Source organism: Myotis nattereri (genome assembly GCF_964212035.1).
Source record: "Myotis nattereri genome assembly, chromosome: 16".
Classification (NCBI taxonomy): Eukaryota; Metazoa; Chordata; class Mammalia; order Chiroptera; family Vespertilionidae; genus Myotis; species Myotis nattereri.
In genome coordinates, this window is record NC_138091.1 from 37795967 (window position 1) to 37821057 (window position 25091).

At 46.1% G+C, this 25091-nt stretch overlaps 1 protein-coding gene across 1 annotated transcript; it reads right to left on the reverse strand.

Annotated features, from left to right (window-relative positions):
• Positions 1 to 970: 970 nt before the first annotated feature.
• Positions 971 to 24931, reverse strand: STRADA (STE20 related adaptor alpha). The gene is made up of 14 exons (XM_081109078.1): positions 24817 to 24931; positions 23535 to 23706; positions 19931 to 20010; positions 18191 to 18248; positions 15914 to 15942; positions 10097 to 10199; positions 9553 to 9674; positions 8144 to 8252; positions 7903 to 8026; positions 6181 to 6352; positions 5591 to 5695; positions 3137 to 3378; positions 2797 to 2839; positions 971 to 2527 (listed from the first exon to the last, which is right to left on the reverse strand). Exons 3-14 carry the CDS (start codon positions 19964 to 19966, stop codon positions 2375 to 2377), a joined length of 1296 nt encoding a protein of 431 aa, XP_080965204.1. The 5' UTR covers positions 19967 to 20010; positions 23535 to 23706; positions 24817 to 24931; the 3' UTR covers positions 971 to 2374.
• Positions 24932 to 25091: the final 160 nt, after the last annotated feature.

Sequence of the window (25091 nt, forward strand, 5' to 3'; positions counted from 1 at the left end):
CCCCTTCAGGGGAAGAGACCTCCATCCTCCAGACAAGCAAACCGCGCACCGAACCTTCGTGCCAGGGAGCGCGGCCTGCAGGTTTGCAGTGACAGCTGGGGAGGCCGGCGGGGAGGCAGGCCTGGCCCGGCTCTCACTCCCGGCCTCCGGCCCCGGCCAGGCCTGAAGCCGGCACCCAGAGGTAGGGACCCTCCGCTGTGCGGGGACGGGGACCTGTGCTGGGAGGCCGGGTCCTGCGGGCTGACACCAGGCGGGACCGGTGTCACGAAGCACAGCCCTAACCAGGGCCGGTCCGCACGCGGCCGCCATCAGGGAGCGCACGCAGCCCCGCACTCGGCAGGGAGGGCGAGGCCGCGGGCGCCCCCGGCCCCGGCTGCTCCCTGGCCCACGCCCGCGGCCTCGCCCCGCTTCACTGTTCGCAGCCTCCGTTCCTCTCCGGAGGGTTGTGTTTGGGTTGAGCTGCAGCCTGAGGACGCCCTGGATGGGGAGGAACTTCTAAACCTGTTTCTGTGTATCCTTCCGGGCCAGGTTTCCGGCCAGCGGCTCTCAAAGGGGCCCGTAAGGATTTAAAGGGGCGAAGCCCTCGGGACATCAGGCGCAGGGCTGGCTGCCGCTGGGGAAGGTCCGGCGGGCGTGACCCCGCGGCTCCCTGGCCCGGCCGGCCCGTCCCAGTCTGTGGGCTGGACTGCAGGGAGCTGCAGGAGTCGGCAGTTTGGCTTAAGAATGAGCTGACAAGCCAGGTGAAGAAAGCAGTTTGCAAAGAAAACCAGCTGATAATGATGTTAGGAAAGGGGAACTTGAGGTTTAAAGAAGAAATAAGGAGCGGGGCAGGGGAGAGGAGGGTTGGAAATAAATGTGACCTGACCTCCCACACTCCATCTCAGGCCTCCCCACCCCACCTCATGGCTGGGGTCCTTCCTTCACATCCACCGCTGCAACTGCAGGAAGAGAGTTTTTTCTTTTTAAAACTGATGTTACCATTTCGGAGGAAAGGGAGAGCATTCGATGCTTCAAAGCGGCTTCAAGGAAGAGGGAGGGGCACTTCCTTAATCTGACATTTGAAGGGCCTCACCCAGTGCAGGGCACCTCACCCCTGAGGGGCTGGCAGGGGGGAGGTGCCCGGCTGGTGCACGTGCAGGCTGAGAAGCACCATGAAAACCCAGGTTAGAACCACCCGCTGGCCCGGCCACTCTGGCTGCCAGCCAGGATGACAGGGCAGGGGCTGGGCTGGCTCTTGGGTTACCTGCTCTTTGGGTATTAGTTCCAGAGGTAAGGAGACACCGCAAGTCATGTTACAGAATAACCCCTCCACCTCCTTTCCTGCCAAAGGTGAGGTCCTTAGTCTGGACCCCTGGTGGTCCTACCCTCAGGGGGGCTGGTCTCCAGCACCTCGTCCTTTCCAGCCCCAAAGCGTCTGGATGGCCACAGGCTAAAATGAACAGTCTCTAATTTTCAGATAGTTAAGAGACAAAAATCTATTCTGGGCTGTAAGAAGGAATTGGTGTGCTGTGAGGCCGTCTGCTAAAGAAAGGCCACGGCTGTGCTTCCTAAGCACCTGTGGCACCGCTCTCGATGGCAGGGCCCCGGGTGGAATGAGACGTGTCTGAGCCTGTACGGGCGACACACAACGATGCACTCCCCAATGGGTTCTCTGAAAATTTTAATTTGTTCTGACAATAAAACGAACACGGTGTAAGGACTTACGCCCTCTGGCTAGGCAAGGCGTTAGGACCCTCAAGAGAAAGCACCAAGGCACGGCGGGAGGCGGTGGGATGGACTTGGTGGGAAAGGAATGCACTGCACAGATGAACTGTGGAGGGAGGGCCCAACGACAAGGGTCAGACAGACTGCCCTCGCCTTGACCTGGTGCTTAAAGAGAACCACACCCTTCCCCCAGTTCCTAGGGAGAGGCCCGAGGGGGGGGCACAGGGTGCTTACTGCTGGCCTCTTCATGGGCCTACAGCATCTGGGACACTGGAAAAGAATGGAATCTGGCTGGTAGGAGAGCATGAGTGGGAAGAGGAAGTCACACAGTTCTCTGTGTCAATGAGTCAAACCCTGGACTTGAACTTCAGCCCCCAGGGCCAGGATAGCATCTCTTCCTTCTGAAGAGGTCATTGAACTCCCAGGACTGGGAATATCCGCTTTCTGGCTGGTCCGGATTCCTGGTTGGTGTCTCAGAAGCCTTGGAGCAGTAAAGAAAAGTTTCTCTCCGGGAATTTCTTTCCCCACCAGCAAGCAGGCAACTCTCCTGGCAGAAAAGTCCTTTACCCAGTCTGCACCCCGGAGGGTGGGAATGTGGCCAGCCCTAGGGAGGGCCCCGGAGGCTCGCACGTCCATCCCGTGCTGGAAAATGTGCACCTTCTTCAGAGGCTCAGAACTCCCAGTCGTCCACCTCCAGCTCTTCCAGGTTAGTTACTAGGCCGAAGATCCCACTGTGACCCTGAGACTGGCTGCCCTCAAAACTGGTGATGGGGGTGACAGGGCGAAGTAACTCAGGCAAAGCCTCTGAGGCTCGTCGCTTGATCTGGGGGAGGAAAAGGGGAGCGAGGGGTGGATCCTGCTGCTCTGGTCCCAGGACATCCTGAGCGAGGAACCATGGCCTGTGACAGATGGGCCTTTGAGTCAAGAGCTTCTATAAGAGGAAGGAGCAGCACCTTTAAGGGGCTTCAGAAATGGTCATTTCTCTGATGCGAAGGAAGGAGGAGAGAATACCTAGACCCCAAAGCTAAGGGTGTTGGGGGAGTCAGAACCATAGGCAAGAAAATGGGGAGCCTCAGCGAAGTGCTACTGTACCTGCTTGAAAAAAGAATGGCTCAGGAGGGTGCTGGCACTTGGTCTGCAGAGAAAGGGGAAGAGAGACCAGCATCACCCCTGTGCCCCAGATTCCCAAAGTCCTGCTGCTTATACCTCACCCTCAAGTGCCCTCTGCTTCATCCCTCAGCTCAGCCAGAAAAGCAGCCAGAGCTACTCAGCCTGGCTTCTTAGCAAACCCTCAGGCCGACTCCTCTGGCTGTGGGGGCTTGGACTCCTCCCCGGAACCCAGACCCTTACAGGACAGATACACCCTCTCAAACCCTTAACCCCAGAGCCCACCTGCTCCCTGGAAAGCCCAACCCCAGCTCAGCGGAAATACCTTACGTCCGGGTTGCGCTGAAGGCACTGCTCCACAAAGTGGTGGAAGTGGGGGGAGAAGGTACGGTGGTAGGGGTGGGATAGCGAGTCTCCGTTGGAGGTCCTGGGGGTGCCTGTGGCCAGGCTGTCACTCAGGCCAGAGTTGGCCGCTGAGCGCGAGGTGCTCATGGTCAGCTCCTCGGCAGGGATGGTGCTGGTGTCCAGCAGGCAGGGCACCGTGCCATTGAGCTTCTCCAGCAGCATCTGCGGGGGACAGACCAGGACTGGGCTGGAGGCTGGGAGACCTATAGAGTTTCTTCACAAACACTTTTCCCCAGATACACATGTGATTTGGGGGGAGTACAGAAAAGACAGAAGTAGAATAAGTAACTTTTCCAAAGGAATGCTTGGCAGCCGCACCCTCGCTAGGCCAAATTTTTGCAGAGGGACAGCAAAAAAGGGCCCCCTTCAACGTGGCTGCAAGGAAGGGGCTCACAGTCTCCTGTTTATAGGCATCAGATCCTCTTTGTAGAGCCCTCACCCTCGGGTGAAGGCAGCAGCCGGCAGACTTTCTCTGAAGCCCAGCCCCAATTTGCCAATTTGCCATCAGACCCAGGTGGGTCTGATGGGGCCCATTAGCAGCACCTGCAGCGCCACGTCCTGGGCTGGCCCTGTGGCAGGCTACACAGGAGCAGCACACCCAGGAACAGGCCAAACTTGGACAGCTGTTTGAAAGCCCTCAGACTCAGCGAATGTAAAACCCACCCCATCTTGGGGATCTCTGTCTGAGTCTGTAGATTGCTGTCCAAGCCAGAAACCTGAAAATCTCTCTCAAGCTGCAATAGTATGGGGGCCACTTAGTATATGTGGCTATTTATATTTAAACTAGAGGCCCAGTGCTTGAAATTCGTGCATGGGTAGGGTCCCTTAGGCCTGGCCAGTGATCAGGGCCAATCGGGGCCTTCGGGCTGCCAATCAGGGCATTCTGGCTGCTGGCTGGGGCCTTCCTTCGTTCCGCGCTGCCCCTTGGTGGTCAAGTGCACATCACAGCAAGCAATCAGTCTCCCGGTCAAACTCCCAAGGGGACACTGCATATTAGTCTTTTAGATATATAAATATATATAGATGAATTTAAATATAATTAGGTTTAAAACTCAGTTCCTCAATCTGACTGGCCACATTTTAAGTGCTTAATAGCCACAGATGGCTAGTGGTTACCATACTGGACAGTGCAGATATAGAACATTTGGTTCATCTCAGAAAGTTCTATTGGACCAGGCTGTTCTGGATCTGTACCTCTTATTCACCTTAAACAGCCTTTTAACTCTTTCCTGAGCATCTTTCTGTCAGTGTCTTACTTAGGTTTTCTAGATTCCTAACCTAGATTTCTACACCTTCCTGATCTCCCAGATCTAACCTACCTGCTAGAGTGAGCTTCCTCAAATATACTAGCAGGTCTGATGCTATCACTCTGTGCTTAAAAGCCTTCAGTGAGTCTCCACAACCTTTGCAAGAGGCACCAGGTATCCTGACATGGCACACAAAGCCCTTCATGATCTGCCCTAGCTCCTCCTCTAGCCACATCACCCAGCACCCGCGCCCAGATGCACCTATACTTAGGCCATTTACCACGACTTGCTATTGCCCAGATCCTGTTCTTTCTTGACTCTGGATCTTTGCACATGCTGTTTCCTCAGCCTAACAGAGTTTCCTTCTAGTTCCCATTCTTCAGTTAGTTCCTATTTACCTTCAAGACCCAAGTGTCACCTCCTCCCAGAAGTCTCCCTGGGCCCCTTGCTCTACAGAGTTCCCCTTTGCCATTCTCTAGCTGCCCTTCTCCACAAAGAGCGAACAGGATGTGGGTTCAAGGGAGAGGCTCACTCAGAACTTGTAATGCACCCCCACTCCCTCCCAGTTCTCATGCTCCGGAGACCGGGGCAAACTTTGCCCCAATGACCCAAGACCACTTTTGGACTTGATAAAGCCTGGCTTAATAGGCCTCTTCTGGGGTCTGCCTCCCAAGGGTTGACTATGCCACTGGCTGGGTACGCCTAGGAGTGGCCAAAGGCAGTTATTATAAGTGGCATGAACAGAGGTCTGCGAATTCTGAATTAGAAACTGGCCTTCCACGTATATTTATCAAGGTAGGAGGACACCGTATTTTATACATTTATAAATGTGTGAGCTTGATTTACACATTTTAAAGGCACCTGGTCAGTGGGCCTCCTTTTGCACCCGTTCCGGGCCCTGCAGCTGTTAGCAGCGGGCCTGCTCCTGAGCTCCCCTGCCCTGGTCTGCATTCGCACAGCAGTTACCACACAGAAGCAAACAGTTACACAACCACCTCCCTGGGTGCGGCTCTTGAAAGGCCTGTCTTTTGCCCGAGTATCTCTGCCGGCTCCTGAGTGTGTGGGTAATCAACAAGCACCTGCGGGAGGCAGGCAGGCAAGAAGGAAAGCACTGGCGTGCAGCTCACCTGGGTGGCAGGCATATCCTTAAAGGGGACATGGCCGTTGGCCAGCTCACAAGCTGTGATTCCCACGCTGTAGATGTCAGACTTGGCATCATAGCCCTGCAGATTCTAAGTCAGGAGGAAAAAGCCACACATCACTCCATTTGTAGCCTTGGTCATTATTCCTTGAGAAAGAACGGGGTGGAGCTATCACTGAGGAGAGGGAAAGAATGCTTCTCCCCAAACCAGGGCCAGCTGCGAAGACTCTCCTTGCCTACACCACCAAGAGCAGCTGCTAGTTGAGAAGGAAGGACTGTTTGAAATAAGCAGCAGGAAATGGAGCCCCAGGCTCCAGCTTAGTACAGGGATGGAGAGAGCGCCAAATGCTCACTTCCCACAAGATGTGGAGATCTCTGAAGGGAGTGGAAATAGCGTCAAGCCGTTTAGGACCCCACAGAGGGGCACCTACTCCATCTGCCAGGGACACATCATTGCCCTGCGAGGGGCCTTCCAGGTCTACCTGCCAACAGGAAAGCCTCCCTCCAGGAGCCCGTACTGCGCTCGGAGGGAGGCAGAGAGCTCCCCCTCCCAGCTCCGGGGGACCCAGTACAGACCTGCTGGAGGACCTCCGGGCTGAGCCAAGGCAGAACCTTGATACTGTACTTGGGGAAATCGTGGACCACCCGCTGCCGCTGCCCGTGGCTGATCATGCTGAGGTTGCTGCGTAAACCAGACAGGTAGACCTTCCCATCCATGGAGATCAGAATGTGGCTGGCTTTGACACTCCTGTGGGGGTGAGGGGTGGCAGGTGGCGGGAGGAGGGTGTCACAGGACAGCAGGAGCCCCTCACACCGCAAACCTTTGGTCTTTACACACTAGATCCAGTCAGCTCTCTCCCCGGCAGCGTGTGTGTGTGTGTGTGTGTGTGTGTGTGTATTATACGTGTATATACATATTATATACAAATACCTATTTTTGTGAAGTTTACAACATTCCCCCAAAAGAAAAAATAAGCCTGACCCCACTTACATATCACCAACTTTTTGTTAAAGTTCTCTTATGCTCACAGACCACTGCTTCCTCCACCACCTACTACTGACCTGTTCTTTTCGTTTGTTCTTATAAAGTGTATCACTGTTTTGTTTGCATATATGTTCGGTTTACTTAATGCTACTGTGATATGCATCCCATTCTCAGTGCTGTATTTTTGAGATCCATTCATGCTGCCATCTGGGATGGGGTCTGACACTTTTACACATCCATTCTTCCAGCAGGGGACACTCCCACTGTCTCCCACCATGAAAAGGAAGTGATGTTGCATACAGGACCCGATGGGCCCGTGTGAGGTTTCTTTGGCGTGCACACGAGGCAGCACTGATGGGTCTGGTTCCCAGTGACCCTGGCTGGCTGTGTCGGGCCGTCTTCCACTATACAGACGGGCGAACCCACCGCCTCACCGCATTGGGCCTCCCTCAGCCTCCAAATATGCCAGTGCCTGGTATGTAGACGCACATCCTCCTGTTTTGCTTTTCTGATTGTTGCTCATATGGCTCTTAGCCTTTAGGCTTCCTCTTTTATAAACCTCATATCCTTCACTCATTTTCCTATTGTTTGGCTATCCTTTCCTTGGTGATTCACAAGATTGCCTTGCTACCTACCAACCTCCTGTATGTTTTAGACAAAGCTAACATCCTCCATGCTGTCACCTAGAGAACAGGTCTACTTACCGAACAGGTCTTAACTTCATTTAAGGTGTCCTTTATTGGAGAGAAATCTTTAACCTTGGTATAATCAAACTCACCAATTTTTTGTTTTATGCTTTGTGCTTCTAAAACATTTAGAAGTTCTAAATATTTCCTTATGTTTCCTTCTAAGTCTGTAGTTTTACATCAACATAAGGCCTTTAATCCGTCTGAAGGGCTCCTTTGTATAGGGGGGTGAGGTAGGGGTCCCGTTTTATTATCTTCCCTACAGTGAGCCGCTTTCCTGGCACCATCTCCTAAGCATTGTCTTCTCCCCAGCCTCTCAGCATAGGGTCGACTCTGGGATGCACACACCAGTTTGGGTGCCCCAAGGAAGAAGGGGGAGAGACAGGTGCAGTGGTCCACCTCAGATGTCCCTCTCACCCAATCAATACTCAGGGCCAAACTGCTCAGTGAAGAGGAAGTCAAGAGCTCCAGCACCGACACGTTGGATGCTCTGCCCACCAGCTCAGAGGCAAGGGCAGAATCCCAAGTCTAGCTTCACTAACTTCAGTCAGCCTTCCAGTGTTTACTTGAGGGCTCCTGGGCACAGATCCCTGCTCCTGTGAAGGGTGAATAGGCTTAAGAATGCACCTGTGTACATATCCCATGTGGTGGATGTAGTCAAGGGCCTTGAGCACCCCCTGCAGGATGTAAGCAATGGCCAGTTCATTCATGCCATCCATGAAGTGAGTACAGATGAGATCCTTTGCAGAACCTGAAGAACAGAATTGTGGGGAGGTAGGGAAGGGTAACAGAGAAAAAATACAGCACGTAAGCCAGCTGGCAACAGATTCTTAGAACGCCCCTCTGCAGGGAGCCCTTTCCCACTCACCGTATGCCATGAATGGCGTGACAACCCACAGCTCATTGTCTGCAATAAAGGTGGCTCGATAGGGCAGGATATTGGGATGACTGAAGAGTTTAGACACATGAAGCTCCCCCTGCAACCAATGGTAACTGAAGTCAGAATCAAGGGGCACAAGGAATGACACTCAACAGGAAGGTGGCAGCATGAATAAGATGGGTGCTCTTCTGAGAGTCCTGGGAGCAGCAGGAGCCTAAGCAGGTGCCCTCTGGAGTGAGAGAAACCAGGTTCTGCTCTCTCTGCCAGCCAATGAGAGGGCCTCCAGAAACAATCCCGCCAACAGGGAGACTGCCGATAACAGTTCCCAACCACGGAGGCGCTGAAAACAAACTGTTGATTGAACATTTCCGAAGCCTAAGCTTAGCTCAACTTCAAGGGCCACGGCACAGAGCTCCTCCTCAAGACAGAAAAACAAGAAATGCTTCCTATTGTTAAGGAAAAGGTTGTAGGCAAGGGAAGAAAGCATTAAAGAACTAACAACTACTAAACATGGGAAGCTATTTCTCCAGCTAACCTCAGATTGAGAGATCCCTTCCTTAGAAGCAGCTATAGAAAGTGTCAGACCTACGAAATTTTAAAATAAATTTAGATTTATTTAAAATAAAAGATGTTTAAAAAAAAATGGACAAGAGGACTATAGAAACTAGGGTCCTGGCCTTTGGGATGTGAGCTAAGGCCAGACAGACAGTACCTCCTGCCTGTCCATTGCTCTACAGAATAAGAATCTGGAAGTCCAACATGATCTAGAATAAAGTCAGGTATGTATGTTTTTTTCCCAAATAACTCCGTCAGGACTGACTTTCTGTCACATCCTCAGATCTGCAAAACTGCTCCGAGCCTGTGGAGCAGGATTACAGCACCATTAGATAAGCATGAGTTCAGAAGAACATTGTACACGAAGAAGGGAAGGGGTGCAACTACCTGTACTGAAAATACGCTAACCCAGGCCCTAAATCGAAGGAGTTCTCAGTGCAAGCCTTCATCAGCCAAGGAGAATTTGGTCCCCAGCCAGTTATTAGACCTGTGGTCTCTCCAGTTAAATGAGAGGGTAGCTACTTGCTTCTTCAATAGAAAGGAACCTCAGGCCAATAGGGTGCTAAAAGCAGGAGAGTGGCCTAGCCTCTCTGAATAATAAATAAATGAGGCAGGAAGGAGTCCTTGTAGAAGAGAGGAATATAGATTGGGCTGGGCAGCATTACGGAATCCTCAATGCCAAATGCCCAAGGTTATTCACTGAGAGCTTCCGTAGCTTATCAGCGTGGTCTACCTTCATTTCCTGCCAGCTGCTTTCAGAAGATAGAGGGAAGAGATGCCTTGTAATTACTACTGGAGCAAAGAGCCCACCCTCCAAGTGTCACATCCACATTCTTTTTCACCTGCAAGAACGTCACCATCTCATTGGAACAAGCTTCTAGGTTAATCCTTCGTACCGTCACATACTCTCCCGTTGGTTTGTACCTTGCTAGATTCACTGTCATCAGGTCCTCAAATCCTTTGCCTAAAAGAACAGAGGAATGCCATAAGTAAGGTGAACAACAGCAAAGGTTTCCTTCTTCCTTCAAGAAACTTGATTTCAAAAGAAAATGCAAGTTAAGACTTGCACTACTGTTACTTTCATGGCTGACAGTTCTTGACTCTTCTCCTAGTACTTCCTTCTCAGCCAATCATTCTGACTGACTCTGGCCCAGGACACCAGAAGCGTTCAGTCAAAAAGAAAAAATTATAAGAGCTCCTTTATTGGGAACATGATCTCTTTTCCCATACTAGGAGAAACAAACCCAAGAAGACACAACAAAGCCAGTTCTGTCACCACAGTCTTCTAAGTAGCTGACAGCCTCAGGCACACATTCATGGCGATGAAGGGAAGCTGCAGCACCCGTCCCCTGGAGCTCCAAGGTCCTGGCAGTCCCTGGACATTACCTATAATGGTGAGCAGCTCATAACACCCTCCCTCCGGCAGAAAGCTACTCATGATCTCCTGCTTGGAGAAGGATGCTATCGACTCTGAGCTCGCTTCATTGGTCTAAAGAAAAAGAAAAATCGGTTAATAAGAGAAAATTGGGGGTGGGATGGGAGTGGGGAGGCAGTAATTCAGACCCACGAGGAGACTGGCATCTAAACAAGCAGAAATTCTGGCTCTGGTGCCAGCACTCTGATGAGGAATGTGAAGTAAAACATCAGGTGTTTGATGTAGCACCATCCACAAATGTGGGTGGGGGACAAGGGCCAGTTCCAGCCAGCTGTTGATTTGCTTGTCCTTCCAACAACTGGCGCATTTGCTAAGAACTATAAATTCCTTTTAAAAAATTTTAAAAATGTTTTTCAGTTACCGATGGCATCCAATATTAGTTTCAGGTACACAGCATGGTGAACACGATGAAATTCCTACTTGGGGGAAGGATGTCTGGATAAAGGACATTTACAGAAGAGAAGGGGGATGGAGAGGTGGGAGGTTCTCTTGAATTTCCTGTTGCATGAGGGTTCTATTTTTAAGGTCCTGACTATAAGATCCCAAAGATCAAATGCTGAACCTTACTATAGGGAAAATGTGGCCATAAGAAGCCCTCTCTCTAGCAAACCAAAACCTCAGACCAATCAGTCCCTCAGACATTTCCAAGGGTAGCAAGAACACAGACAACACACTGGGCTGCGGGCGAGAGAGAAAGAGCTGTCCGGTCTCAGCTATCATCCCAGGCAGCAAAAGTGACCTGCTCCTCATTCCTGCCCATTCGCGCTGCAAATGATGCTGGATCCCAGCCATTTAGGATGTGGGCGTCACACCATTGGCCTTCGAGGTACTGAAGGAAAGCGCCCAGCAAAATACATGGCAGACCAGCAGCTCTTCTTTCAGTTTAATAGGCTCAGTTCCTTCTTCGAGACCGAAATGTATTTGTATGACTGGGGGACTGTGTATTTTTCTGAGTATTTTCCTTTCTTTTGGATCCTCTTTCTTTGGATGCGTGTCTAACTGAAATGGAGAGCCTCAGACCAGCTCAGATTTCGTATGCTGACCTCTAGTCAGGAAAAGGTCTTTGTGAACTACGAAAGGCCCTAGGCTCAGCAGAGGAGTGTGACTGAGAATGCTCTAATATGGCAGAACCTCCGTGTGGGGGATCCCTGATGTATCAAGTGCACCTGGTTTCAAAACAGTTGATGCTGCCAATAAAAAAAGAAACTAAGTGGGGTTCTGCCTCCTGTACCACTTACGCTGACAGCAGAGGAGCCTAGTCAAGCAAAACTGAGCTTTGTCAGCAGATTATTATTCTAACTCAATTTCTACATTCCTAAGATTCATCCCTGTTGTTGTATTTAGCCGCTGGTACACCCATGCTGTGTCATGTTCCTCTTGGGGACCTATCTCAGTTTATCCATTCCAATGCTGATGGGCTTTTGGGGTAGTTTTTCAGTTCTGCTACTCTGAACTGTGCTACTAGAAACATCTGAATGTGTCTCCTGTTCATATATGCAAGAGTTCCTCTAAAGCTTGTACCTAGGAGTGGAATTGCTGGGTCACAGAGTATATGAACAATCAACTGCGAGATAATGCCAAATTGTTTTCCAAAAACGGTTATACCAATATACACTCCCACCAGCAATGTATGTATGTTCCTGTTGATCCATCTTTTCCTCCCCAACACTTGTGTTCAGACTTCATTTTTGCCAGTCTCATTGTGGGTTTGATTTACATTTCCCTGATTGCTAAAGAAGTTGAACATCTTTTCATGTATTTATTGGCCATGTGGGTTTTCTCCAAGGTGAAAGTGCCTCTTTCTGTCTCTTGTCCATTTTTCTACTGAGTTGTTTTAATGTAAGATTTCCCCAAAGTTTACACGTCCAATTAAGTTAGCAAATGCAGACATTCTCTCATGGAGAATCACCAGGCATACCTACATATTCAAGGCTCTGAGAAGTCCTGTAGTAAGGAAACTTGTTCAACTTTGTTCAGCCTAACACTTCCCAAGGTACTTGTTCACAGAACCCTTTTGTGCCTAACATCTGTTAAATGTTGGAAAAGATAATTTGGGAAAGGCTACTTTAAGTAAAACATATGGTGTAACACAAAGACCATAGGCTTAGGGGCCAGCCAGAGGCAGAACTTGAACTCAGGTCTATCACATGTTCTGTGATCCTGGGTAAGTTACTCTACTCTCATGGGATCTCCACTGTCTCATCAGTGGAGTAATTCCCACTTCGTAGTGTTGTTGTGACAATGTAATGAGATACAATATGTAAAGAGCCTAGCACCGCCGGGTTTTTAGTAAATGTGAATTCTGTTCTTCTCTTCCCTCTTTGGTGTCTGCTTTTTGGGCACTCTCTTGCTCAACAAATAAGGTGGAACAGAGAAAACAGAATCCTAAGCAGAGCCTGATCAACAGTTAAGGTTGGTTTGATTTTGGTTTTTACATTTGTGTTTTACCTGTGTTTTCAAATGTTCTGAAATCAAATTCTAGGATCATGTAATAGCCACTGTAGCTTCTTGAAACTACTTTGTCTTTGGAACAATCTGCAGATACTGGTTACTACATGCTGGGTGCCTCACACAGGTGAGAGAGATAAAAATGGAGTAGCAATTTGAGCAAAAAGCTTAAACCAAGAGCTCTGAAATGATGACTCCCCCTTTATTTAGCATTTACGAGCTGCACGCTGTTATTCTTGAAGAATCCCATCTTTTTGCCATTATACCTCTAACCGCCTGCACAGTCTTGCTCTGCAAATCCTGTGTTCTCAAGTATCAATCTACTCAGTTAAACCCGCACCACCCGTCAGCATGAATCCAGGGGTTGCTTTCAGACCCAGCTCCCCACTCTGGCTGTGAGTACCCACGAGCTGGACCCTCCCCGCTTCTAGGACCTGCCGCCAAAGCACCCTCCGTGACTCTGTTGCTCCATCTTAGGAAACTTGCCCCAGCTGCCCTGCCCCTGCCCCTGCCCCTGCCGTTTTCTCATGGCTGATTATCCTTCTTACTGAGGTCTCGACTTAAACGTCATTTATTCATTGAAGACTGTCCAGCTAAAGTAAAATAGGCTCCTAGTCACTTAATTATCTTGCTTTCCTTTCTTCATAGTAGGAATTACTGCAGTTTACCTATCGCCTGTCTCTCTACTAGGATGCAGGCTCCATGCAGCACGGACCTGATCGGTCTTGCTCACTGATATATTATTCCCCAATGCCTACAACAATGCAGGCATTGTCTATGGAGGCCTCAGGCCAGCTCCTATTTCGTATGCTGGTCAAATACAACAATGCTGGAACACACTTAAAAAGTCATTTAAACAAAGTTTAATGAGGTTTTCTGCCCATGATCTCATCATTCCTACCGGCTGAAAAGGAGAGCAGGGTAAAGGTGCCAGCCAGTTCCATTGGAGACAGGCTTCAATATAAGGACCTATACCGGAAATGCCAGCCCTCATATAACACGTTCACTAGGGGCATGTTATAGATCAGAATCTGTACCTGCATGTGAGAAAGTACAGCAGGTCCTCAAAGAACACTGTTTCATTCAATGTTCTTTCGTTATAAAATTGATGAGATGCTGTACGAACTTAACTCTTGTGTTTATCAGTTAGCCTATGGTAATACGTTGTTTCTCTTAAAGTTGCAGAGCCTATTGACAATGTTAAGTGAAGACCTACTGTACTGCATATGTTAGCAGGTAACAATATGGTCTCAACGAGAACAAATCTAGGGCTACTTTGAAGTTCTTCTATGATCTTCAGGCAAACTCCATACTGTTTCTCTAATTTGAACGAGACTACAAAGTTCAGCTGGAGTCCTGAGATTAAAATATTTACTACATACATTTTAAATAACTCCCTTTGGAAAACTACAGATAGATACTTTTTTATTACCCGTGTCTCTCTTCCCTGCTAGGAGTGCATATAAAACAACTGCTACACTAGGCTACAGTCTAAAGACACACACTTGTTGAGTCTAGGTAGGGAATGATTCATTAAGCTACTGATGTGAATAGTTAATAACTTGACAAATATTTCTATCTCTGTTGACTATAGAAAACTACTCAATGAATTCTTGGGCAATCTGCAATTGCATGAAATGAACTAGCCTAGTGGTTGCTGTGGTTCCTCGACCATTCTGTCCCCAGCCGACTGGAAATGGCACTGCATTGAAGCTTTCTACTTTGTGGAGGTCCTCTAGGTTTGGGCTCAGAGAAAAACCAGCCTTTACTGAGGAAAACAAAGGCGGTATTTTGAAAGGAGATCTGGTCTGATACTGCCTCATTATGTTGTTTCAGATTTAGAAAAGGTCAAAATTCAGATGAAAAGGATGAAATACTTAGTCCATTTTCTTTAAACACAGCACAGCATAGGTTTATTCGTGTAATGCGTAATCTCAAGTTGCCTAGAGAAAGAAACTGATTCTAGCAAAACCTAGTCTTAGTTCCCCCATCATGAAAAGCAATTTTTTCATTTTGAAACATTTAAAAAATACATAAGCTACTGATATCCAGAAATGACCATAACATAACTTTGTTTAAAGAGTTCAGAACAAAATACAACAAAGGACACAAAGACAATACTGCTACCAAATGATCACATTCAACCACAGGTTTCACACAGGATAACTTTTTGGTGTAACATCTGCAGCTGTGAAAATAGAAATATTATATATAATTGGCACTGCATTCTGGAAAAATACCCAATTGAGCCTATAGAAAACATGTTTGGTCTCCTGACTGGAAAATATTTGGATCTGAGAGAGAAGTGCTTACTCCTGGCTAGCAGACTAAGTAAGCACAGCCAAAGCTTTCCTCAAAATTCCTAGTCAACATCATCATCCTTCACTTGACTGTGGGGCTGCTTGCAAAGGTGCACATGTCTGTCATCTGGAAAGAGTAGGAAGTCGCCCTGGCCGGTGTGGCTCAGTTGGCTGGAGTGTCATTCCATGCACCTAAAGGTCGCAGGTTTGACTCCCGGTCAGGGTACTTGCCTGGATTGGCCCTGGTCGGGGCTTGTGTGAGAGGCAGCCGATCGGTGTTTCTCTCTCTCCCTCTCCCTTCCTCTCTTTCTAGAATCAATATAAATAAATAAATAAATAAATAAATAAATAAATAAATAAATAAAAGAATAGGAAGTCTATTTAGAAAAGGCTTCTTACCCTCTCCCTGATTCACATGATCAAAAATAGCTTAGTACGCTATGTGCATTGTGTGTTATTTCCTTAGGTAAAATAAGCTAGAAGAGTTGGAAGCAGGGTAGGTCTTATAGCTTTTGCTAATGATAAAAAATGCATTTTCTGTTTTATAGTTTTTAATTTTGGGCTTTGTTTTTCAGGAAGATTTGAGGTCCTGCCTTACAATCTAGACAGAGATCAATGTCATCTTTGTGGACTACCATCTATTATTCATAGACTAAGGGTGGAAAATGTAATACCACTGGCCACTAAAAGGTAACCACATTTCAGATTGTTGAAACGTTCTCCTTTTCTGGAGGGGTGGCGGGCGACTGGGAGGGTTGGGAAGGGGAGGAGACCTTAATCCCCAGGAGAGAGGCAAAAGTGCCTGAGATTTTTTTATTTTTTTTTCAGTTTTCAAAGTCTACATCAAAATCTTTCCAGGGTGAAACCTGAATCTCTACAAGTGAAAGAATTACACTTAAAATAAAGCTCAATGACAGATAAGCAGAAACATAAAATGATAAGCCAACAAAACACATGAATTGCCACAAGAAGTCATCTCCATGCAGCAGCCACAGGGGTAGAGCCTAGAAAGTCACTTACTTTTCTCCGAGTGTCACCCGGAGGCTGCTCTGGAGTAGAGAAATGGGTTGTTGGCATTTTGTTTTTTAGTAAAAGACACACCCACATTCAGAACAGCAACTATTGCACTTAGGACTACATTTATTAATAGAAAACACTTAAGAGTCATTACAGCAAAAAGTGCCTGCAGTGCTACATATAAACACACACACACACACACACACACACACACACAGTAAAAATGCTGCAGATAAGATGGGATTTTAAAATGAATTTATAGCTCTTCAAAACTTGACCAGGGAACTACTGAGTATATTTTACTGAGTATAACTCAACTGCTATAATTCTGGTCATACATTGACTTTTCGTCAGCATACAATGTTACTTTCAATAACCTGGTTTCAGAGTCTAATACTGTGAACAAACAATTCATTATAAAGTTAAAGTGTTAGCTGGCTATTTCCCAGGGAGTTCAGGATGAGAAAACAGGTTTTCTAAAAAAAGTTTTAATACAGCAACACGTGTATGTGAGACCATTACCCAATTAGATTCTCTAGTCAGACATTCTATTCTGAATGCAAATAGAGCACAGGCTTTGGAGCCCTCTGCTGCTTTTGGCAAAAACGAAGAAAGCAAAAGACAACTGAAACAGCTTTCTGCTCTTAAAGTGGACAAATTATGTATCTGTGCTTTTGATTTTCTCCATTCTGTAAAAGTGATAAAAATAATCAAAGCAAGATTTTTAACTCTAAAATATTGGAATACATTTCCAAATATCTTATATTAGAAATTATAACATCCAACTGTGCTAGAGGAGAGTGGCTGCAGAGTCAATTAGCCTCAATTTATCAAAATAATATATATATATATATATATATATATATATATATATATATATATATATTTTTGCCTTGGGCATCAGTTTTCTGGTACACAAATGGCAGGAACAGTGCTTGCTTAAGACAGTCTGCCAAAGGTGACTAGATTAAAGGAAATCAAACCCAATCTTCCAGAGTAGAGGGCAAATTCCAAGTTGTACAAAACTTGGTAACATAAGTATGTAAGCAATATACAGAAGAATCTCTTCACCCGCCTCAGATCAGAGACCAGGGAACTGTAAAAAGATAGCCAGAGATCCTACACTCAGGATCCTATACTGAAACCAAAATCCATAAATTCAATTCACATACACTGGAATATTTTAAACTAATTGATTATACACTGGATTCCCAATTCAATTTCCATTAATGCCAATGTTTACTTTTTTTAAAACCACTGTATCCCCATTAATGATGGGAAGAAATTGAGGATAGGACCAGAATGTAGTATTTCTGTTCCGTTAGCCTTTCCTTTATTGTACAGCTAATTTTTCTTCTTTATAAAGAACACAAAAATAACTCATCATTTTTCTGAACTCATTTATCTAAAACACAATCCTTTGACAAAGTTGATAAAAAATACTGCTCCAGAAGTTTGTTGAGTGGCATTAGGGAAAATAAATTCATAGGTATCACCTAGTAATTAACAAGTTTGAGTTTTCAATTACTTAGGCCTATTGGGGGTATTCTGGATCAGTCACCAAATGCATTCAATCTGATAACCTGTTTCTTTAGCTACAGGTGCCAACGAGAGTATCTTGGTGTTCAGACACAAAGAATGCAGCCCTACTGCTATTATTTTTATAGAAAAGGATTTTATTTACTGTAAATTAAGGTCACAGTTCTCCAAATGGCTCAGTTTGAAAATAGCCAAAGGAAAATGCCTGTGCCTGTTAAACCTCCAAGTTGCAAACCTAATAACTTCTGAAATCAGCATTTGGGTTTTCCAATAGGAAGTTAATATTTTGTTCTGATGGATTTTTTCCTTGGTTCTCTTAAGTCTCATAATTTCTGCCATGAAAAGATGAGTCAACTAGACTGATCAGTAAAACCAGAACTTTCATACCATTGTTACCTTCATCCTAACTAAAATTTTACTTTTAAAATCTTCAAGGCTAGCAACTTTTAAACACTTATATTTTCCTCTAAGAATATGTATTTCAATTGGACAAATACTTAGGAGAAATACATGTGCCTTTGAGTAAATACTGGCTTTCTAATAATCAAGACAGGCTAATGACAACTGCCAGATTAGTCCTCAAGTTTTGGGGAAACCATGGATTCAAAAGGAGCCAAATAAATATAGCAACTATAGTGTACACTTTCCCTTGGAATTGTTAATTTCTGTGAATTGATTTAGTCAACAAAAGAGCAGTGAGATTTATCCTGAAGTGATGGCTAAATGCCATACTGTACTTACCTCCAAATAGTTCCAAATCTCTTAAGCCCTCAACAATGAACTTTTCCGAGACCCACCGCTAAAGAGGAAAACCCCAAAGAGAATTAGTATTTCTTCCAAACCACAAAAAATTAGCTCTCAGCCGTTAGAGAGACAAACAAAACACAACTACAAAAACAGAATCATGCATTACAGTTAAGATACATTTCTATGGAAAAGTTTTGAAAAGAATCTTGAATTTAACAGCAGAAAACAATAGATGAATTCCTTTCTCTATTCCTCTTTGCCTAATTTGATGAATTATTCTTAAATCTGGCAAATTGAGAAGAACCCAGTACTGGCCCTGATAATGAAGAATGTTTTTCTCCTTTCTACATGTAAAACAACCTTTTGGCTCCATCTTACTCATTCCATGGCTACCTATTACAGATGCTCAGGCCAATTTGAAAATTACTAGAATTCACAATATAGAAAATAGGGATGAAACAGAAGTTTTTCACAAGCCTCTACTAGTTTGTAAAAGAAAATTACTAGCTGCATATCCTTCATCCAGTAGGATCTCTAAAGTCATCGCTGCTAACATTTGCTACCAAATGCTACTTTTACAAGGACGGAACTAGCATGATCAATCTATGGTTCACTTTACTGGCCTATTTCAACCGAGTATTGGGTTTCCACATACTGATCAGTGGTCTGGTTTCACCTGTATCAGAGTGGGTTGAAATAGAAAAGAAGCTCACATTTAAAAGCAATGGAATCAAGGTTGTATTTCACATAAGGACTGGTGTTAAAGTTTGGCTTGGACACATTCTTTCCACTGGGCAGAGTTCTGGCTAAGGAGAGAATCTGTTTTTCCTCTCAGCTGACAGTGAAGTTTACTCTTTACAATGTAAATTGTTCTTATATATATATAAACATAAGAAAAAAGATTAAGCAAAATTCAGAAATATGCTGCATAATACGAATTATAATTTGGAACTATGCCATCATTCTCTCTCCTTCTCCAAATTAAAATTTTTTCCAAATTATAAAACACAACACTATCAATTAAAAAACACTTGATATAAAAAGATCACATGCACTGTGCCACAAGATAGTAAAAATAAACTGTCACTTTAATATTTAAAGAAAGTGATATATTCATCATGTATCATAGCATTTATACATTGTTGCAAGATTTTAAAATAATTACTATTGCATTCAGAAATTAAATACTTGATAAAAAATAAAATACACTCTTTTATGAAATCATGGTAGCTTGTAAAGAGGCTAAATCTAGTATTCATTCTCAAGGTCATTTTAGCTGGTGAAGTTTTTGGGTATAATATATTTTTTCACGTTAAGAAAGTTTTCAATGAAAACCTATGATTATATTTAGAAAAAAGTGTTCCAAGGATTACAATTTGATACTGATTTTTCAAACACACAAACTCGCTGAAAATACATAGGAAATGGGCAGATGTTTAGTGGTTACATACCTACACATTCAACTCATTTAATGTTGAATGATGGATATTCACAAAACACACCACCTTGTTTCGTCTCTATCAGACAAGCTGGTGGGTGTATTCTGTGTCTCTGGTCAGCCTCTGCCTGCAAGCTCTTTTCTCTGAGTGGAGGCTGCGATGCCCGGTTTACTTCCCACATCCCTCTCTTCTGCATGATTCTGAACCTCACATAACAAACCACCTACAGTACTGCCAAAACACTTTGCTCTTCAGGAAATAAAAACAGTAAAGCCAGAAGAATAGAAACACTCACCCTAATTCGCTCTGGTTTACTTACAAGAAAAGACATGAGTTCCTAATGTGTAGGCCTATTTCAATTTCAAAAATGTAAACCTAAAAGGAAAATAGAAACAGGTGGAGTTAGTCAAATCTCCTTTTGTAGAAATATCTTTTGATTAATAAAAACTTACTGCAACTCTACCATTCAAAGTACTGTACTAAGCCTATAAATTGTAGATTCCAAAGATTTGCTTAGAGAAACTTTCAGTGACAATTGACCTGGATGTACTTTGGCCAAGTACAATCTGAAATACTGCAACTTCTATAAGAAAGAAGTTTATTATATGGTTTTCTTCTTTAATGTTTAAACCTCTCTTGGCTCAATCCCCACTGACTCCTTCCCAGAAGTAATTATCTTCTATTCATGTGCCTGTTTAACATCATCATTTTTTAAAGTTTTTAATGTTTTTATTAATTTTTTTACAGAGAGAGAGGGAGAGGGCAAGAGAGAGACAGAGAAACATCGATATGAGAACAAAATATTGACTGGCTGCCTCCTTGCATGCCCCCTACCGAGGATCAACCCAGGCATGTGCCTTGATCAGGAATCTAACCAGCAACCTTACTTTCGGTGCATGGGATGAAGCCCAACCAACTGAGCCACATCAGCCAGGACTCATCATCATTCTTCGTGTGTATATGGCCATGATTTACCCATTTTAGACATTTATCTTCTAACTTCCTACCATGGTAGATGGGGACTAAGCTCTCCTGTGTCACCTTCTTGCACTCCACTCTCCTGCCTTCATTCTTCTGATGCAGTGCTGGCACATGTTTGATTAAATCGGTATCCACGTTTACATGACTGTGACTATGCACACATGGTTTGCAGCTGGGCAAACAGGTAAAGCTGACCATGTCTTCTTTCTTTATAAACATTTAATCATTGCCTCATTTTTTTCACTCTCTTGGTTTTCCATGTAGCTATTAAGTTTTTCCAAATATTTCAACATCTCTGCTATTTGTCTTACCAGTATATTTTTCCATACACTCAAACTCCCCTGGAGAGTGCCTTCCAGGGCCCTCCATCCTCCTCCTCCAATCTGAACCAGCTGCTTTCTAGCCCATCTGCACTTTTATATTTGAAATGTTCTTGCATTATTTCTTTTTTTATTATTGTTGTTAATCCTCACTCGAGGATATTTTTTCATTTATTTTTTTAGAGAGAATGGAAGAGAGGGAGGGCAGGGAGGGAGAAGGAGGGGGGGAGAGAGAGAGAGAAAGAGAGAGAGAGAGAGGGAGGGAGAGAGAAAGAGAGGGAGAGAGAGAGAAACATCTATGTGAGAGAAACACATCAATCGGTTGTGCCCCGTTCGGGGATCAAACCTGCCACCTAATTATGTGCCCTGACTGGAAACGGAACCTGCCACCTTTTGGTGTATGGGATGATGCTCCAACAAACTGAGCAACCCAGCTAAGGCAAAGAGGTGTTTCTCTCCCTGTCTCTCCCTTTGACTCTATCTAAAGTCAATGGAAAAATACCTTCAGGTGAGGATTAACAAAAAACAAACAAAACCTATGGGTGCCTGGCCCACCTTTAAAAATTTTAAATCAGGAGGTTGGGGATGCACAAGTAGAAATGGGCAACTCCCTATGGAGCTCAGCAAAGGGAACGATTACTAGAGCAGAGGTGGATCTGCATAGTTTCATGAAGTGGTGGGGCTTGAGTGAATTCTAAGCATGAAATAGGATTAGCTATTGTCCGTTGCTTACTCTGTCTTGTCCAGAGGCGTATATATCTCCTAGTTTCTAGAACAGTGCCTACCACATAGGAGGCACACAGTACTATTGAATGACTGACCAAATGTGCCGAGAAGTGTGTCAGCACCTCATGGGGGCAGTTAGAGAAGCAGAATTCCACATATAGGAGAGCAATGAGTAGGTCTTAAGTGATGCTAGAGTATGGATTTTATTCAGCAGAAGAAAGTCACTGTAGGTTTTGAACAGAAAGGGGACAAACACAAAACTGTGGTCTAAGGTAGTGTCTCTCAAACTTTATTGTACATGCAAATCACTTGAGGATCTTGTTAAAATGCAGGTTTTTATTCAGAAGGTCTGGTGGTTCTAACAAGCTCCCAGATAATGGTAATGTGCTGATCTGTGGACCATTACATCTGAGAAGCCTTGTTCTAAGGAACATAGAAGGAATATTAACTTGAAAAGGGATGGGGGCGGGGGAGGGAGAGTGGAGCGTAAAAATAACCGAGAAAGGAATGCCAGTTAGAATACAATTATAGTGGACCTTATTGGTGGTGAAAGAGCCTGTGGTAGAGGGAATGTTAAGAAATTGACGGCTAGGGGAGAAGAAAAATTAAATGTATTTAGTTAGTAAGGACACCATAAGTTATCTAGCCCATCCTGCACCCTTTGGAGGAATAGCTTTTACAAACTCCTGGATATAAGGTTATCTAGCCTCTGCTTGAAAATGTCCCCGGCCAGAGACTCACTACCTTATCAGGGAGCCCATCCTATCTGTGGACAACTCTGATAACTGACTTTTTGTGTGAGCTCAAGTAACTGGGAAAAGAGTAGTGTGTCAACAAGAAAACAGGAAAGCTCAGAGGTGGAAGTGGTTTTGGTGGAAAGATGAATTCAACTTTTTAAATCATATTTCAATTGAGAAAAGTTATATATTCCAAGAGGAAATATATAGCATTCAGTTAGAAAAGTTAAGACTGATGCTCAACAGAGAGGTTAGAGAAGGCTACGTGGGGTCGGAGTTAGGAGCTAAAGCTATACAAGTGACAGGAACTCACTAAAGGAGAAAATGGTGAGAGAAAAGCAGAAGGCTGGGAAGAGCCTTGGGAAAGTGAGGACATGGCGCTTGAGAGGCAGGGAGGAAATGGAGCCCAAAGGAAAACTTTCAAGATCCTGCTTTCTGCCTGGCTGGTGCGGCTCAGTGATTGAGCATTGACCTATGAACCAGAAGGTCACGGTTCGATTCCCGATCAGGGTACATGCCCAAGTTGCGGGTTTGCTCCCTAATGTGGGGCGTGCAGGAGGCAGCCAATCGATGATTCTCATCATTGGTGTTTCTATCTCTCTCTCCTCCCTTCCTCTCTGAAATCAATAAAAATATATTTAAAAAAAGAAAGAAAAAATATCCTGCTTTCCCTTCAGATCCACCTTCCTTCCTAGACCTGTCTCTCTCAGTTGTCCGGTGCTATGGGAAGTCCTCCCGCACTCCCCTCCCACCTATGGTAGATGTTTGGCCTCTGTATTATTTAATATGTTTTTATTGATTTTAGAGAGGAAGGGAGAGGGAGAGAGATGGAAACATCAATGCCCCATAATGGGGATCAAGCCAGCAACCTGGGTATGTGCCCTGACCGGGAATCTAACCAGCGACCTCTTGGTGCATGGTCGATGCTCAACCACTGAGCCACACAGGCCAGGCTGGACTCTGTATTCAACCCTTATACCTATCACACTCTTAATTTCCCTGAGGGTAGTGAATAATCTTGTTCACTGTTGCATTTCCAGGGACTACGGTGCCCAACACATAATATGGGCACTCCCGTATCTGCTAACTTAATAATAGTCAGAATAAAAGCAGCAAACATTTGTGGTGAACTTACTGTGTGCCAGGATCTGTGCTAAAAGCTTCGCAGAGATCAGCTCACAATAAGTATTATCTTCCCTGTTTTATAGATCAGGAAATTAAGGCTCAGAGAGGCTCAACACCCAGAGTCACACAGCCAAGTGGTAAAGGACTGATGAGGTCTGTTCCAATGCCTGTGCCCCAGAAACCTGTCAAGAGATGCCGGGGAGACCTGTCAAGACTGTGTGTGCAAAGGCATAATGATGACTGAGAAGGCACCAACTGATTGGACAATGCTGATGACCAGGCGACAAATGGTATAGCAAGGAGGATTCATTTACTCATCCCTCCCCCCCACCCCCTATTTTTAACACTGGTTTTCTAAACTTCCTCCATGTCGGAGGTTACAACTATAAACACGGCATTTGAGCCACAAAACCTCTAAGAAACCTGGTTAAAGGCTGGGGGAACCGATTAACTAGCTCAGCACTGTAACTAATGGCGGGAGAGGCTCCTGGCCGGAGACAGGTAATCGGGTAAGATTCAGGGAGAAGAAAAGGCCCTGGGTGTCCCTAGAACACACCAATCCCTCCATGAAGAACTGCCTAATGCCGCAGATACCTACTGGAAGATGGTTCTATTTCAACAGCTGTTGCGACAAGAAAGGGACCGATTCGAAAGGCTTCTCCCCTTTGGGGGATACACTTAGGCTGTGTTGAAGGCTGGGCAGGGAAGTTGATCGCCCATCTCCCGGGAACTTGGACTATTTTCGTTAGCCACGCCCCTTCCTCGCACTCCCTTCCATACCCCCGCCCGCGGTCTCCACCCCAAACCGACCGCGGACACTGAACATACTAGGAAAACAAGACGCTGGGGAGCTCTTTGTTTTCGCTAATTCGGGGAGTCACCCGAACCTCTGTGCTTCCAGCGTCTCCACCCGCTGCCTGTCCAGCCTGGGAAGATGGGGATGAGGGCGAGGGGGCGGAGAGGCAGGATCTGCCGTCTCTGGGCTCGAGGAGGACACACTGAACCTGGGCCCCGAGTTCGCCACCTGTACGTCAGGGGGGGACGAGGGGGCGGGAAAGCAGGCGCTCGCCCCTCCCGCCCGGTAACTGCGCTCCGGTGTCGCCCCGCCAGGCCCAAGCCTGTGCTGCTCTCGGGATGCAACGGCTCACGGAGGGAATGGAGTTGGACTCGCTGAGAGGGGGCCCGGGATGGCCGATCGGACGAAGGCCCGCCCGGAGGAGATGGGGTCGGAGGCAGGGAGAGGATGGACGGATGATCCCTGGACCGCACCAGACGGCCGGCCAGGCCGGTACCTGGTCCTGGAGTTAGCGAGCCGTCCCGATCGCGCCTCAGCTCCGCCTCCTTAGTTTATGGCCTCGCCGCCGCCTGGCCGGTTGCTGGGAGGGAGGGACGCTACGTGCCATGCGCAGTCGAGGGGCCCGGGGAGAGCTGGAGCGCCCCGCCCCGCCCCGCCCCGTCCCGCCCCGCGCGGGGGAAGCCCCGCCCTCCCCGCTCGGCCCACGCGGGTCGGAAGCTCCGCCTGGTTCCCCGGCCGCTCGCTCGGGCCGCCCCCACCGGCTCTCGGTGC